General features: G+C 38.6%; 1 protein-coding gene across 1 annotated transcript in view; it reads right to left on the reverse strand.

The window, feature by feature from the left end:
• Positions 1 to 1,819: 1,819 nt before the first annotated feature.
• NEB (nebulin) overlaps positions 1,820 to 14,728 on the reverse strand; it is a 265,912-nt gene continuing 253,003 nt past the window's right edge. The window contains exons 145-148 of the mRNA XM_006880817.1: positions 13,892 to 13,984; positions 11,449 to 11,595; positions 7,480 to 7,586; positions 1,820 to 1,993 (exon numbers count right to left, since the gene is read on the reverse strand). Coding sequence (XP_006880879.1) covers positions 1,820 to 1,993; positions 7,480 to 7,586; positions 11,449 to 11,595; positions 13,892 to 13,984 — 521 coding nt within the window. The remainder of the gene's footprint in view (positions 1,994 to 7,479; positions 7,587 to 11,448; positions 11,596 to 13,891; positions 13,985 to 14,728) is intronic.

Here is a 14,728-nt window from a genome sequence, read left to right on the forward strand (position 1 = left end):
GTTCCCTTTTATTAAGACCCAAATAAATAATCCAGATACCAGCATTATTGAACATTAACTATCCTTCTAGGTAAGCCATCTACATTCTTCCTCCCTTTATGGCCTACTTTTCAGCCATAGAGAGTTCCCGCTTTAATGTGTAGTTTTGTAAAAAGGTTCTATTAATTTCTAATTCCAGAGTGAGAAAGTAAATAAATGATACAAGAAAGTGAAGATGACATTCTTAATAGTGAAAGATGTATTTCACAGGCATGAAACATAAATTTGTCATGAGATTTCATCATCCAGAGATCTGGTCTTGGATGTCACCCCAGACCACATTTTCAGGAATTTCTTATTGAAATGAAATGAGTCACTGAGTTCCCCTGCACCTTCCAGCTCTGTGATTCTGTGTGGTAGCAGATACACGCAGACTTCCCCAGCTGCTTTCAACAATTGCACAAAGTAGAAAGCTGATATGATAATTTGAATGGGAAGAGTAAGATGAGGAAATACTAAACATAAAATATCTATTACTGTTTTTTTAAAATGATTTTGGTGGGTTTAGAGTTGCACAATGGGATTGTTGCCCAGCTTACCCTAAAATTTTAATGATAGAAACAAGGAGACTGAAGGTGCTCTGTGAACAGAGACTTGGACCTAGACATCTACCCCTGTGTCAGCTGTTTTTCAAGTGTGTATCCTGGCATCAATAGTGCAATTCTCAAAGCCTGGGGCAGCAATGTTGTAACAATTCAGTGTTACATGGAAAGCTCTTTTTTTAGGAAGTCGTTTACATTTACCTTTTCACAGCTCAGGTATTTTATCCTTTGGTTTCTTTTGTTGTCAGTGTCTTGTGTTTTTTCTTTAATGGAACTTGTGCAAAATCAAAAGATGGCTCTTGCTATAAACTGTGTGGACTGTCATTCCAAACTCTTGAAGCAGGCTTAGAAGGGACATACTACTCTGGGATCATGGGGGAAACTGCTCAAACTCAGTGCCTTGGAGTTGAAACTCGCAGGCAGAGTGGGTTTTCAGATCGTTCGAGGAGGAGCCCAGGCCCAGATTAGATTCCACAGCTGTTCTAAAAGCCATAAAGCAAGCTTGCTCAACAGTCTGGATAAGGTTTTAAAGATGATCTACTTGTGTGCATTTTTAAGTACCTTTTAAAGTTTGAATAATTCTTTTAAAGGCAATAGAGATTAAGAAAAGAATTTGCACTATTGAAATATTTTGTAGCTCTGAAAAACCATTAAAAATTATTACGCCTTCTAGTAGTGGAACTTGTTGCAGGATTACAGACTTTTATTAGTTGCCAGTTTATCACTCATTTACATTAGCAGCTTTATCATTTAAGAACTGGAATCCAAATACAATCATCAGCATTCAGTAAGCAAGGAAAGCTCTGCCATTTCCCCTCCCTAATGTGTTTATATTGTACAGAAACCTTGTTTTAGTAAAGAAATGTTAAACGTTTTCATAATGGAGAAAGACCAGGTTGGCAAAACACTAACACTTCATTCTGAAATTAAACTTTTTTTAAAACCCCAAAGGAAATTCAAAGGATAATGGCAGTTTTTAAAATAACAAATTTACTGTTCTCATTAAGTTTTATGTGAAAATCCAGAAATAATGAGGACTGTAAGTCTGGTTTAATAATTGGAAGAGTGAATTGCCTTACTGCTGCTTTTAGGGTTCACATAGAAACAAGGATGGAACCATCCAAAGTCATATTGACACTAAAAAAAGCCCATAATGTGGGTAATAAGACAGTCTAAGCTATCATTCACCACAGGATTTGTAGGTCAGGCTGACAGATGAAATAGGTGCATTGAAGCACTTAAATAGCTTCAACATAGTTAGCTGGTAGCATGCCTGTTCTGCCCGTCCTCTGCACAGTGCCATACATCCAACCTTCATCAATAGCTTGTACATTCACAATAGCATCTCCATCTTTAAAAGACACTTCATCTGCATCAGCAGCCATGTAGTCATACATAGCACGGAAAATTTTCTGTGTGGGGGGAGAGAAGAAAATGAAAAATGTTATAGAGATGATTTGCATTAAATAAGCAAAATACATAACCATAAGATCTCTTAGGACTTACTGCAAATTACACAAAGTAAAACGACAAATCATTTGTCTAATATGAGACTTGGCACCTAGTACATAAAAACAACTCCATATAGTAATTGAAGCCAATTAAAAAGTGGACAGAATAGGCATTTTTTTAAAGGAATTTGTGCAAAAAGCTGATGACATGGAAGAATGTTCATTACCACAGGAAATTGTCATTAGGTGTTGTCGAGCATGACTCAGCAACCCTGTGAACGAAAGTTCTGAATCCTGTTCTATCTTGTGCCTTCACACTTCCTGACACGCTAGAGAAGCAGTCACCATGCCAGTCCACCTGGTTGAAGGTATCCTCCACCGACCCTTCTTCACCTTTCCCAGCATTATATCCCTTTCCAAGGAATCGCCCCTCCTAGCAACATGCCCAAAGTATGTGAGGCAAAGCCTCAGTCTTGCCTCCAAAGAGCACTCCAGCTGCACTGGCCCCTCTTTATGTTCTGATTTCCAGCCCTTTGCACATTTTGTTATGATTTGTTTTTGTCATCTTGAGCTGTTCTTTGAAATCTGGCACTTTTACTTTCTCAGTTCTTCCTTTCGTTTTGGCTTCTCACAGTCAAGTACAATATTCAGAGTCTTTTCTGACTTGCATTTTTTTATTATTTTCTTTTTTTCTGTTCCCCCATGTCTTTGTAATGCTCTTTTGCTTTTTTCCTGGGTGATATCCTTGATGTCATCCCACAGCTCATCTGGACTAAGGATCATTAGTTTTCAATGCCCCAAACCCGGTCTTGAGAGGCTTTAAAATTCAGGTGGGATAGACTCAGGTTGTGTTTTGGTTCTTAGGATTTTTCATTTCCTTCAGCTTCAGTTTGAACTTGCACATGACTAGTTGATAGTCTTTTCCTGTCAGTACTTGGCCTAGTTTTGACTGCTGGAACTTCTCCAAACAATTCTTTACACAGATGTAGTCAGTCTGATTCTTGTGCTGCATTCCATCAGGTGATGTCCATGTGATTGTCACTATTTGTGGTGTGTTTTGTTTTTTGTGGTTTTTTTTTTTTAATTTTACACTGAATAAATCATTGATTGTACAAAAGTCAGTCATTTTGTTTCCAGCTTTGTTATTGTCACAAAGGAATGGCATTGTATCAGGGCCTGAAGTACATGAGACACAGTTCCACCTTCTTTGCCTCTAAAGAGCACTCTGGCTACCCTTTCCCAAGACAGAATGGTTTGTTCATTTGGCAGTTCCTGGTATATTCAATGTTCTTTATTATCACCACAATTCAAAGGCATCAGTTTTTTGGGCATCCTTATTCATTGTCCTTGGAATATGAAGCAATGGGAAATACTGTGGCTTGGGTGAGACATGCCTTCAAGTGACATCTTTTCTCTGATATTTTAAAGAAGTCCTTGATTTACCCATGCCTGCCATCAGGTTTCCTGACTGCTGCTTCCATGGGTATTGATGACAGTGAAGTAACTGATCACTTCAATCTCTTTGCCATTTATTATGATGCTGTCTCTTGAGCCAGTTGTACTTTTATATTGAAGTGTAATCTGTACTGAAGGCTATAGTCTTATCTTCTTCATTAAGTGCTTTAAGTCTCTAAGCAAGCAAGTTATGTTGATTACTCTTCCTCCAACCCTCTTCCCATATTCTTCATATATTCTACCTTTCCAGATTATTTGCTCAACCTACAGATGGAATAAGTATGGTAAAAAGATACAATCCTGATGCACACACCTCCTGATTTTAAACCATATAATAGACCCTCATTCAAACAACTGCTTCTTGGTCTATGTATAGGGTTTGAGGGAACACAATGAAGTGATCTTATTCTTCTCTACATTATCTAAAATTTATTATGATCGACATAACCAGATTATATAGTCAATAAAACACAAATATCTTTTTGGTGGTCTCTGCTTTCAGCCAAGATCCATTTGTATCAGCAGTGATATCCCTTGTTGCATGGTTTCTTCTGAATCCAACCTGAACTTCTAACAGTTCTCTATCAATGCACTGCTATTTTAAAATCATCACGAGATCATATTTACATGTGATAGGGGATGGTATTGCTCTATAATCTGCATGCTGGTGAGTGACTTTACTTTCGAATGGACACAATTATGGATATCTTTCAGTCAGCGTGCATCCAGTGCTACATCTTTTTGTTGAAACACTTCAATTGGCATTGCATTAATATCTGAAGGCTTACTTTTGCCAATGCCTTCCGTGTAGCTTAAAGTTCTTCCTTCAGTACCATTGATTTCTCGATCATTTGCTGCTTTCTAAAATGATTCAATGGTGAGTCATTGTTTTTTGTATAATGGCTCTGTGTATTCCTTCCATCTTTGTTTGATGCTTCCTACTCTAACAATCCTTCACTATTGCAACTCCAAGCTTAGCACAGCATGTAATTTGAGGCAGTCTCTTTTGAAATAGAAGGGATTAAACAAGTGAGTCGGGAAGAGAGGCAGCAAGAAAGATGCCAAAACACATGGAGATAACCAGGGAGCAGAAGCACAGAAAGAGAAGACTTCAGAAAAAGCCTTCTAGAGTTGACACTGTGAGCTCTGAACTCTAGCCTCTTCTACTGAGAGAAATCAAATTTCTGTTTGTTAAAATAGCCCATTTGTGGCTTTTCTTTTACAGCAGTACTAGATAAGTAAAACAAGTTCCAACGTAAAAAAATTTTCCATCAACAGCCTAGGCTTCACCAGTGTTCCTTTCATATACACATATATACCAGAAGAAAAAAAATTATGTGTTACTTTAATATATGAACATTTCCCCCTCTCCTTTTAAGGGATCAGTCTTGTGTTTATTAGAGTGGACGAATCTGAAGGAAAATGGTAGTAATAGCAATATTGCATGTCCTACTTTGGAAGTTTGAGGGTTTCTAAAAACAATCCTCCAGAATGCCCACCAAAACAACTAAACCAAGTAACACTTTGGAGATATAAAATATCTCAAATTTCTTCTTAGATGCAGTTACTTTTAATAGTTAGCAATTTATCTTGCAAACAATATAGTTTGTCTTGCATTTTAAAATATACATATATAAATATATATGGTACATGTATATAGTATATGTGTATATTTTTATTTTTTTCATTTATGTGTAAGTGTATTATCTTCTAGGGTTTTTCTAATGGATTTTCAGGAATTTTACAATTTATTCCACCAAGGCTCAGCCACTTCCTAAATTTTAAGAACTTTAATGGCAAGTTTAAATGGAAGGTGCTGTTTGTAGGTACTTGACACCCAGTGAAAGCCCAACTCTACTGATGTGGTTGAGAGAAGTTGCTACTGCTCCCCTCCCCCAACTCCCAATCTAATGCATCACATAATGCATTTCAAGTTTTTTTTATTGCAATAAAAGTGCTTATTGCTAATTTTTATCCAAAGTAAATAAAAAATTTAAACCCAAAATGCATATAGTGGTTATTGCAAATATATACTTTAAAAAAATAATGAGGAAAAGTCTGGCACTTCCTTAAAAAGCTGAACATAGATCCATACCTCACTCCATATACAAAAACCAACTCAAGGTGGATCATGGACCTAGGACTAAAACCAAGGACTATAAGCTTCATTAAAGAAAAACTTGGACTAACCCTAGTAGTCCTAATCCACAACATAAAGAGTCTTCCAAGTATCCTGAAAAATCTACAACCAGGAGAAGATTAAATAGATGAATGGGACTCTAAGAATCAAATTCCTATGCACATCCAAAAACTTCTCCAATAGGTAAAAAGGGAAGCCACACACTGGGGAAAAGTATTTGGTAATGACATGTCAGATAAGGGACTTATATCTAGAATTTATAAAATACTTGAGCACCACAAGATAAAGGTAAATAATCCAATAGAAAAATGGGCACAGGATATGAACAGGCACTTCACCTAAGACGACATTCAGATGGCTAACAAGCACATGAAGAAATGTTCAAAATCCCTAGCTCCAAGATGCAAATCAAAACAACTATGAGATATCATTTCACCCCAGTCAGAATAGCAAAATTTAACAGAACAGCAAGCAACAACAAATGCTGGTGAGGTTGTGGAGAAACTGGAACCCTTATTCACTGTTGGTGGAAGTGTAAAATGGTGCAACCATTGTGGAAAGTGGTGTGGCGCTTTCTCAAAAAATTGCAAATAGAGATACCATTTGACCCAGCAATTTCACTACTGGGAATATACCCTAAAGAGACCATAACTGACATCCAGGCAGATACATGCACACCCAGGTTCATCGCGGCTTTGTTCACAATAGCTAGGAGTTGGAAACAACCTAAGTGCCCATCAACAAACGAATGGATAGAGAAATTGTGGTATATTCACACAATGGAATACTACGCTGCATTGAAAAACAAGGAACTCATGCAATATTATTCCAAATGGGTGACCCTGGAGGACATTATGCTGAGTGAAATATCTCAGTCACAAAAGGACAAATATTGCATGGTGCCACTGTTGTAGAAAGTGACTAACATCAGGGTTGGGGTAAGACTGAGAAAAACTAGATAGATTATGTATTCTGAATTGAAACACATGAGGGAGAAGATAGTTTGAAAGTGATATATGATAGCATATTATGATTATTGCAGGAATCCAGAATTAAAGTTGCATAGCAGAGTGCATTGGAGGCGGGGCCGGCGGGGAGGGGAATTGCATACCAACAAAGAAGTTTATCTTTTTCTTTTCAAAGAGAGGAGCGAACTGGGGGGAGGGAGCGTAAAGAAAAAAGTGCAACAAAAAATGAATGAATGAATGAATGAAAATCCAAAATCTCTCTAAATGTTAATTAAAATTAATAAAATAAAATTTAAAAAAATAAAATCCATGAATGTTAAAAAAATAAAAAAGCTGAACATAGAAATTCCATATGGCCCAGCTATTCCACTACTTGGAATATACCCTGAGAATATGAGAACTGAGGCACAAACTGAGATTCATAGCAGCACTATTCACCATCACAAGAACATGGAAACAGCCCATATGTCCAACCACAAACTAATGGGTTGAGAACTTATTGTACATTCACATAATGGAATACTGTGCATCACGCAGGAACAATAACTTTGTAAATTATTACCTAACTTGGGAGGGACTGGAGAGCATTAATCCTGAGTTAACTAACTCAGTCCCACAAGGATAAATATTGTATAAAACTTATTGTACAATGAGTATAAAGATCCGGGGGGGGGGGATGGTGAGAGAGGCTAGAAGCAGAGAGATGTGGATGTGCAGGGGCAAGAGGGGATTAATATTAGGTTGTTCAATTTGATGTATCTGTGGGGTGAGAGAAATCAAAAGCATTTATTCAAATTTGTATTAGAATTTTGTAAATAGTAGGAAAAAATTAAAAATTAAACAAAAAAATAATAGTTTAAGAAAGTCATTTCTTGTTTACTTACTCCAGCAGTAGATGGATGAGATGGGATGGAAGATACAGTAGTTTGTTGGGTAGCAACTGAAGAGGACCGTTGTTGTGGGAGCTCTGTGGTTTTTGCATGTTTATAAGCTGAAAGGAAGAAGAAAATGGCTCATGAAAATGAAAAGTGTCAATCCCAGAGGCGCGCAGTTCAAATCCACCAGATGCTCTGCTGGAGAAGGAGAACAACCTCCTGTACCAGTCAGATCCGATTTGACAGTACACACACACACAAATGAGAAAAAATGAAAATGAAAAGTGTGTCTAGTTACTGTTTAATGTGTTTAGCAGCTGAATAGTATTGTCTCTTCCCTTAACTTAAAAGGAAGTCTTTCCAACAAGTGAGAATCTGATAAAATTAATGAAGTTGAAGCCTCTAACTTCACGTCTCTCCAAAATTCTGTTCATTAGAAGCAAGGACTCATAAGCATATGTACAAACCCACAGTCAACATTTCTCTCAGTGGCGCGCGAGAGAGAGAAGGCATTCCCCTGGTAAACAGCAGTCAGACCAAGTTGCCCTTTACATCTATTTAATACTGTATTGGAAGTCCTATTCAGAGCAAAAAGGTAAGAAAAGGAAATAAAAGCCATCCAAATTAGCAAAGAGGAAGTAAAACTATCACTGCTGATGATATGTTCCTATATCTAGACTATCTCAAAGACTCAGCAAGAAAATTACTGGAACTAATTAACCAATTCAGCAGAGTAACCAGGAACAATATCAACATGCAAAAATCAGTCAGATTTTTAGAGTTAAAAAAAGAACTCTGGAAAGGATGTAAGGACAATGCCATATTTAATAGTGGTCCAGATGGAAAAGACCTATACAAACTGCAAAAGATTACTATAAACTACTATAGAAAACTGAAGAGTCCTTTATAAATGGAAAGATAAATACATATGGTCATGGATGGATTTGCATTAATATAGTGAAAAAAGCAACACTACCCAAATTGATCTACAGATATAATGCATTCCAGGTCCCACCATCATTCTTCAAAGAGATATGCAAAAGGTAATCAACTCTGTAGGAAAGGAAAGGGACTGCAGGTAAGAAAAGTGCTAATGAAGAAGGAAACCAAAGCAGGAGCCCTTACACTTGCTGTAGTTGTTGTGTGCCATCGAGTCGCCTGCGACTCATAGCAACCTTATGTACAACAGCCCTAAACCCTGCTCTATCCTGTGCCAACTTTATTGTTTCTGGCACACCTACCCCCATTACCGGAGGCACTTAGTCAATCCATCTCATTGAGGGTTTTCTTCTCCTGTGCTGTCCCTCCACCCTTCCAAGCATGACGTCCCTCTCCAAGGACTGATCCCTCCTTGCAACATGGCCAAAGCATGTCAGATGGAGCTTCAGAATCCTTGCCTCCAAGGTGCAGCCTGGCTTCACCCTCTCTAGGATGAACCTGTTTATTCTCCTGGCAGTATATGGTATATTTAATACTCTTCTCCAACACCACAGCTCAAAGGCATCAATTCTCCTTCTATCATCCCTAGTCATTGTCCAGCTTTCTGATGGATAGCAAGTAATTGCAGACTATGACCTTGCTCAATCTCAAAACCTACTAGATAGCCCTGGTAATAAGAGCAGCTTGTTACTGGTTCAGAGATAGACCCATGGAATACAACTGAGAACTCAGAAGTAAATCCATCCACCTAAGGACACCTGACGATGGACAAAATCCATTAAATGTGGGAATGATAACTTTTTTAACAAATGATGCTGATAAAAACTAATTTTTTTTACAGGGAATTGAAACAAGATATTGTATCTCACTATATACAAAAACTAACTCAAGATGGAGCGGAGACCTAGGCCTAAAACTATAAAAATAATCAAGGAAAATTTTCAGGCAAATTTAGGAGCTATAGTTTATAGCATAAGTAAACTATCAAACTGAAAGCACACAGTCAGAAAAGGATAAACTGGATGACTGTTACTGTTGCTGTGTGCCATCGAGTCAGAACCAACCCACAGCTGACCCTCCAGTCAGTTTTCAGAGGCAATAATCTGCACAGGAGGAGAATGCTCATCTTTCTCCCACAAACTAATGACTGAGACCTCCAAAAAGGAAATCCTTACATGCAACAAAATACTTCTACGAAAGAGTGAAGAGAGAACCTATAGACTGGGAAAATATTTGAAAAGGACACATCTGACAAGGTATTAATCTTTAATTTGTAGAAACCTTCAATACTCCAGCAAGAAAAAGAAAACCAGCCAGTTACAAAAGGGGCAGAGGCCATGCATGAAAAGAAACTTCAGCAAAGAAGACATTCTAATGACTGACAAATGGATGAAGAAATGCTCAAGATCCTTTGCTATTTGTTTTTATTATGTGCCACTTTGTCAGAACTGACTCATATTTAGAACTCTAATAGGTTTTCAGAGGCTATAAAATTACATGAGACTATCTTTCTCCTTCAGAGAAGCTGATGGATTAGAAAAGCTTTAAGTTGGCAGCACAACTCCTTACTCACTAGTCCATCAGAGTTCCCATTCATTATCAGATGTTAATCAAAACAAGAAGATATCTCATTCCAGTAATTACAAAATTCAAGATCACAAACAAATGCTAGCAAGGGTTTGGAAAGATTGGAACTCTTTGACATACAGGTCAGAATGTAAAATGATACAACCACTACAGAAAGAAGTTTGACACTTCCTTAGAAAGTTGAGGGTAGAAGTATCATTGGATCCAGCAATCCTACTAATGGGTCTCTGTTGTAAAGAAATAAGAGATTGGACATGAACTGATATATGCATACTTGGGTTTATTGCAGCATTATTTATTATAGCAAAGATTTGAAACAACCCAAGTATCCACAAAGAAAGGATGGTACTCTCACATAATGGGGTATAATGCAACACCTAAGAAAGAGAAAGTTTGTGAAACATGGCACAACATGGGCAAATCTAGAGGAAATGGTCCTGAGAGACAGGAAACTTCATTGCCTTGAGTAGGAAGCACTCACAGCTGATCTCCACTGGATTTCCAACGCTACAAATTGTTCACCTTTGTCCTAGTGAACTACCTGTGACTTCAAATGGCTAGAGAGGTGTGGCTTTTGGATTAATAGTACAACTCTCTCAGGACTACCAGAGCTTCCTTAAGTCAATCACAAAAGGACAATTACAATATAAGACCACTATTGTACCAAACCAAAGGTGGGTGACTTCTAATCCGTGACCCTCAGGCCTGTTTCTCATTGTTTTTGCCCAAACATTCTTCTAGATGGTATAGCCCTGGTGTGTTCACTTGCCATACAGAGGTAACTTGTGGTTGCTATGAAGCTGAACACTGTGACACTGATGTGTCAAATGCGTTAATGGTTACCCATGGTGGACAGTGTGGAGTGAAGCTCCCAGATTAAAACAAGCTTGGAAGCAGGAGTGGCATCCACTTCCATAAATATCTTGCCTCTAGAAACTCTATGAACCTGGAGAAAGGATGAAAATCACACAAGTGTTGAGGACTTTCGTTCATAGGGTCACTATGTGTAGCCTACAACTCGATGGCACTTAACAACAACAACATAACAACATAAAAAGCTATGGGAGCTCTGGTTGCTACCTAGTGGCAAGAAGCTGCCCTGCAATCCTAAAGGCACATTATGTGTTCGACAGCACTGGCTGCTCTGCGGGAGGTTGGGCAGTCTCCTCCCATGTGATTAACTGTCTCTGAAAACCCGATGTAGGGTCAGCTATGGGTCAGTTCTGACTCTGCTGTACATAACAACAAGAGAAAGTTTATATACAAATAGAATCACTGTTGCATGATTACCAGAGATGAGAAGAAAGGGGTAGGACAATGGAAATTAACAGGTAAATTGGGTGAAGGGAAAGGCAATATACAAAAAGGGATTGATACACATTGTAATTTAATAATTACATCAATCAATTAGAATTAATATTATAAGAGGTTTGCCTCTGTCAGAGTTAGTACCTGTTGCAGTTATGTTGAAGAAGACGCCTCCATCACTGTAGGTCGAGAGATGCTGGTTGCCCGCTTCAGAATGCTCAGACTTCTCCTCGCCCCCACTGATGCTCATCACGCTGGCAGATCGGGATTGGCTCCGACGCTGAGCTTGTGCTGGGAGAGACAAAAATTCCATGTTGAAAGGCTTGAGATCTAAGTCCATCCAGAGATGGAGGAAGAAAGACCTGGTGATTTGTTTGCAAAAAAAAAAAAAAAAAAAAAAATCTCAGTCCTTGAAAACTCTCTGGCGCACAGGGAGTGGCCACTCTCCCCCCTGTGAGGATGGATATTCCCCCAATATGGACCATCTCTCAACAAACTTCACTTGTCCTTTAAAAAAACAAAACTCTACGAGGCACATTTACTCTGAAACATAGGGGTTAGCCAGTAGTTAGAACTGCCTACATGACAACTGGCTGGTTGATTATTTTGTTTATTTTACCAAACATGCTTTTAAGTGAGCTCTGGTGGCTTAGTGGTAAGGAGTTGCACTGTCAGCCTAAAGGTTTGTGGTTCAAATCCACTGGCTGCTCCACAGATGAAAAATTGGCAGTCTCCTCCCATGTGATTTACTGCCTCTGAAAACGCACTGAATTGGTTCTGACTTAATAGTGCTTAAAACCAAAGAGTGTTTTAAAAACTATGAATTGGTTCTGACTTGATAGTGCTTAAAACCAAATAGTGTTTTAAAATGGATTCCTATGCACTAAATCCTTACTAGCAGTAGTGGCGTAGTGCATAATACTTGGGGCTGCCAACCTAAAGATCAATAGTATGAATGGAAAATGGGTAGGCTCTTCTCCTAAAGATTTACAGACTCAGAAACCTGCTAAAGGGTCACCAAGAGTTGGAATGGACTAGAAAGACTTGGTTGCTCTTTAATGTGTATGGAATCATTCTGAGTACAGCCAGGATTCAAATCCAAGAGTCCATCCTAAACATCTATTTCTACTTTCTATTTGGCCCCTTTTTTTCTGCCTTACCAAAATAGATACATAGTAATATTCTCATTCAAATAGTCCCACTTTACCCTTCATTCATTATCAAACAATAGCACTAATATTACATGCAAGCAAAATCTTGCTGAAGATTATCCAAAAACGACTAGAACAGTACATTGGCAGAAATGCAAGCTGGGTTTAGAAGAGACTGTGACACTGGGGATATCATTGCTGATGTCAGATGGATGTTGGCTGAAAGCACAAAGTACCAGAAGGGTGCCTTTTTGTGTTTCATTGACTATGCAAAGGCATTTGACTGTGGATCAAAACAAATTGTGCCTAACATTGAGAAGAATAGGAATCCCAGAACACTTGATTGTGCTCATGCATAACTTAGACCTAGACAGGAAAGCTGTTGTATGAACAGAGCAAGGGAATACTGCATGGTTCAAAATCAAGAAAGGAGTATGTCAGGGATGTAACATTTCTCCATACCTTTTCTTTCTTTTTTAAGAGAAATTTTGTTAACATATATATTAGTCACAATAAAATAGAACATGAAAAACACTTTCAATCTGCTGATCCTCTCAAAAATAATGTTGGCACGGATTGCTACCTTTTCAGTCTGCATGCAGAACAGAACATTTGGGAGGCTGGACGATATGAGGAAGAATGTGGCATAGGATTGGAGAAAGACTCATCAACAAGCTAGGTTATGCAGGTCTTCAGAAGAGTCTTCCCTAGCTCCCAGATTGATTTGGATGCTCTTTTGCTGTGTTCCCCAACAGCAAAAGCAAACTCCAAAACCAAACACGTTCACTACCATGGAGTTACCTCAGACTACTCATTGAGAGATTTTGTAAGGCAATAAATCTGCCCATGAGGCAAGTGGTGGATTTGATCTGCTGGCTTCACAGCTTGTAGCCTGATACTTTACCTTTAAAAATACCATGCTGGGGTGTAACCACTGATTTACTCATCTCTCTTATCTCATTAAATTTTAATGTGAATCATTTGAAGACTGTATTCTATTTTTAACATGAACAGAAGGTGTGAAGGTTTACATATGATTTTGTTGAATGAGTAACTTTGTCTGACTCAAGAGAGTTCAGAAACTTGATAAAAGTCAAACCAATTCCTTTCCTTTTGCCTATGAATGTTTCTGTTACTTCCCTGATAGATTTTCAAATCACCCCACCCCCTTTTTTAGGGGGAAAATTATAATAATGGACCATGAAGGAGACATGGACTGAAGCACGCAACAAAATCTTTTTCTAACTTGGATTTGTCTAGAGAATGTAGTTTTACCCTCTAGGCAACTATGTGTTTTTGTCTTGAGTGAGAGACCAAGATAATGGAAAACCCTAGAGGAGAGGAGGCACGTGAGTAGAAAAGCCGTTGACTGTAGCCCACTGAATGGCTGTGTTTGTTAGTTTACAACACCCACAAGCCTTTGCAGCACAGCATACCATTGATCATGTGTAAGCTCCGAGACTGAATGTTGTCTTCTGCCGGATCGTAGTCAAAAACCGAGCCAGGATTAGTACGCCAGACACGCAGACCTGAAAGGGAAATTCAAGTTCAAAACAAGGTCCTTGGCTTCCTCTAGTAACTTGGAAACCGAGGTGTAAATTTATATGGCCATAGGAGGACTGAATAAAGTTCATTAAGCTCAGGGGTCTGTTTATGTCAGATCCTCAGAGGACAACAAAGCAAAAGATAAAATAAATGTCAAATTTGCAAAGTGGGAGATAGTAGATGTTTTCTTTCTCATCTAATCAAAAGTGCAGACTGAAGTCCATTATGCTTTGCCAGGGTGGAGACAATACCATTTTTGTTTTACTCCTTCATTTACTCACTCACTCATTGCCATGGAGTTGGAACACATTCACAGCTGACCCTCCAGCAGGTTTGCAGAAGCTATAAATCACAGAGGAGATTGCCCATCTTTCTCCCACAGAGCTGCTGGGGGATGTGAACCCTGTTGTCTTTGGGTGGGTAGAGCACTCCTTATCCTTGAGGCACTGGGGCTCCCTTTGTTCTCCTTCCTAATCACCCTAATTAAGAGAGGGATGGTTAATGTATCTCCATCTCATTTTTTCTCCCCATTATTGTCAGTAGGGCCCAGTCCTTGGGAAAAGACGTGCTGGAAAAGGCCAGAGGATGACCCTCAACAACCTGGACTGACACAGTGACTGAAACAGTGGCCTGCACATCAACAAGGCAAAGAACAAGAACCATATGGTACTATCAATTGATGCAGAAAAAGCCTTTGATAAAATCCAACACCCTTTCATGATTAAAGC

Source organism: Elephantulus edwardii, unplaced genomic scaffold, assembly GCF_000299155.1.
Source record: "Elephantulus edwardii isolate Elephantulus edwardi_28Jun2011 unplaced genomic scaffold, EleEdw1.0 scaffold00010, whole genome shotgun sequence".
Classification (NCBI taxonomy): Eukaryota; Metazoa; Chordata; class Mammalia; order Macroscelidea; family Macroscelididae; genus Elephantulus; species Elephantulus edwardii.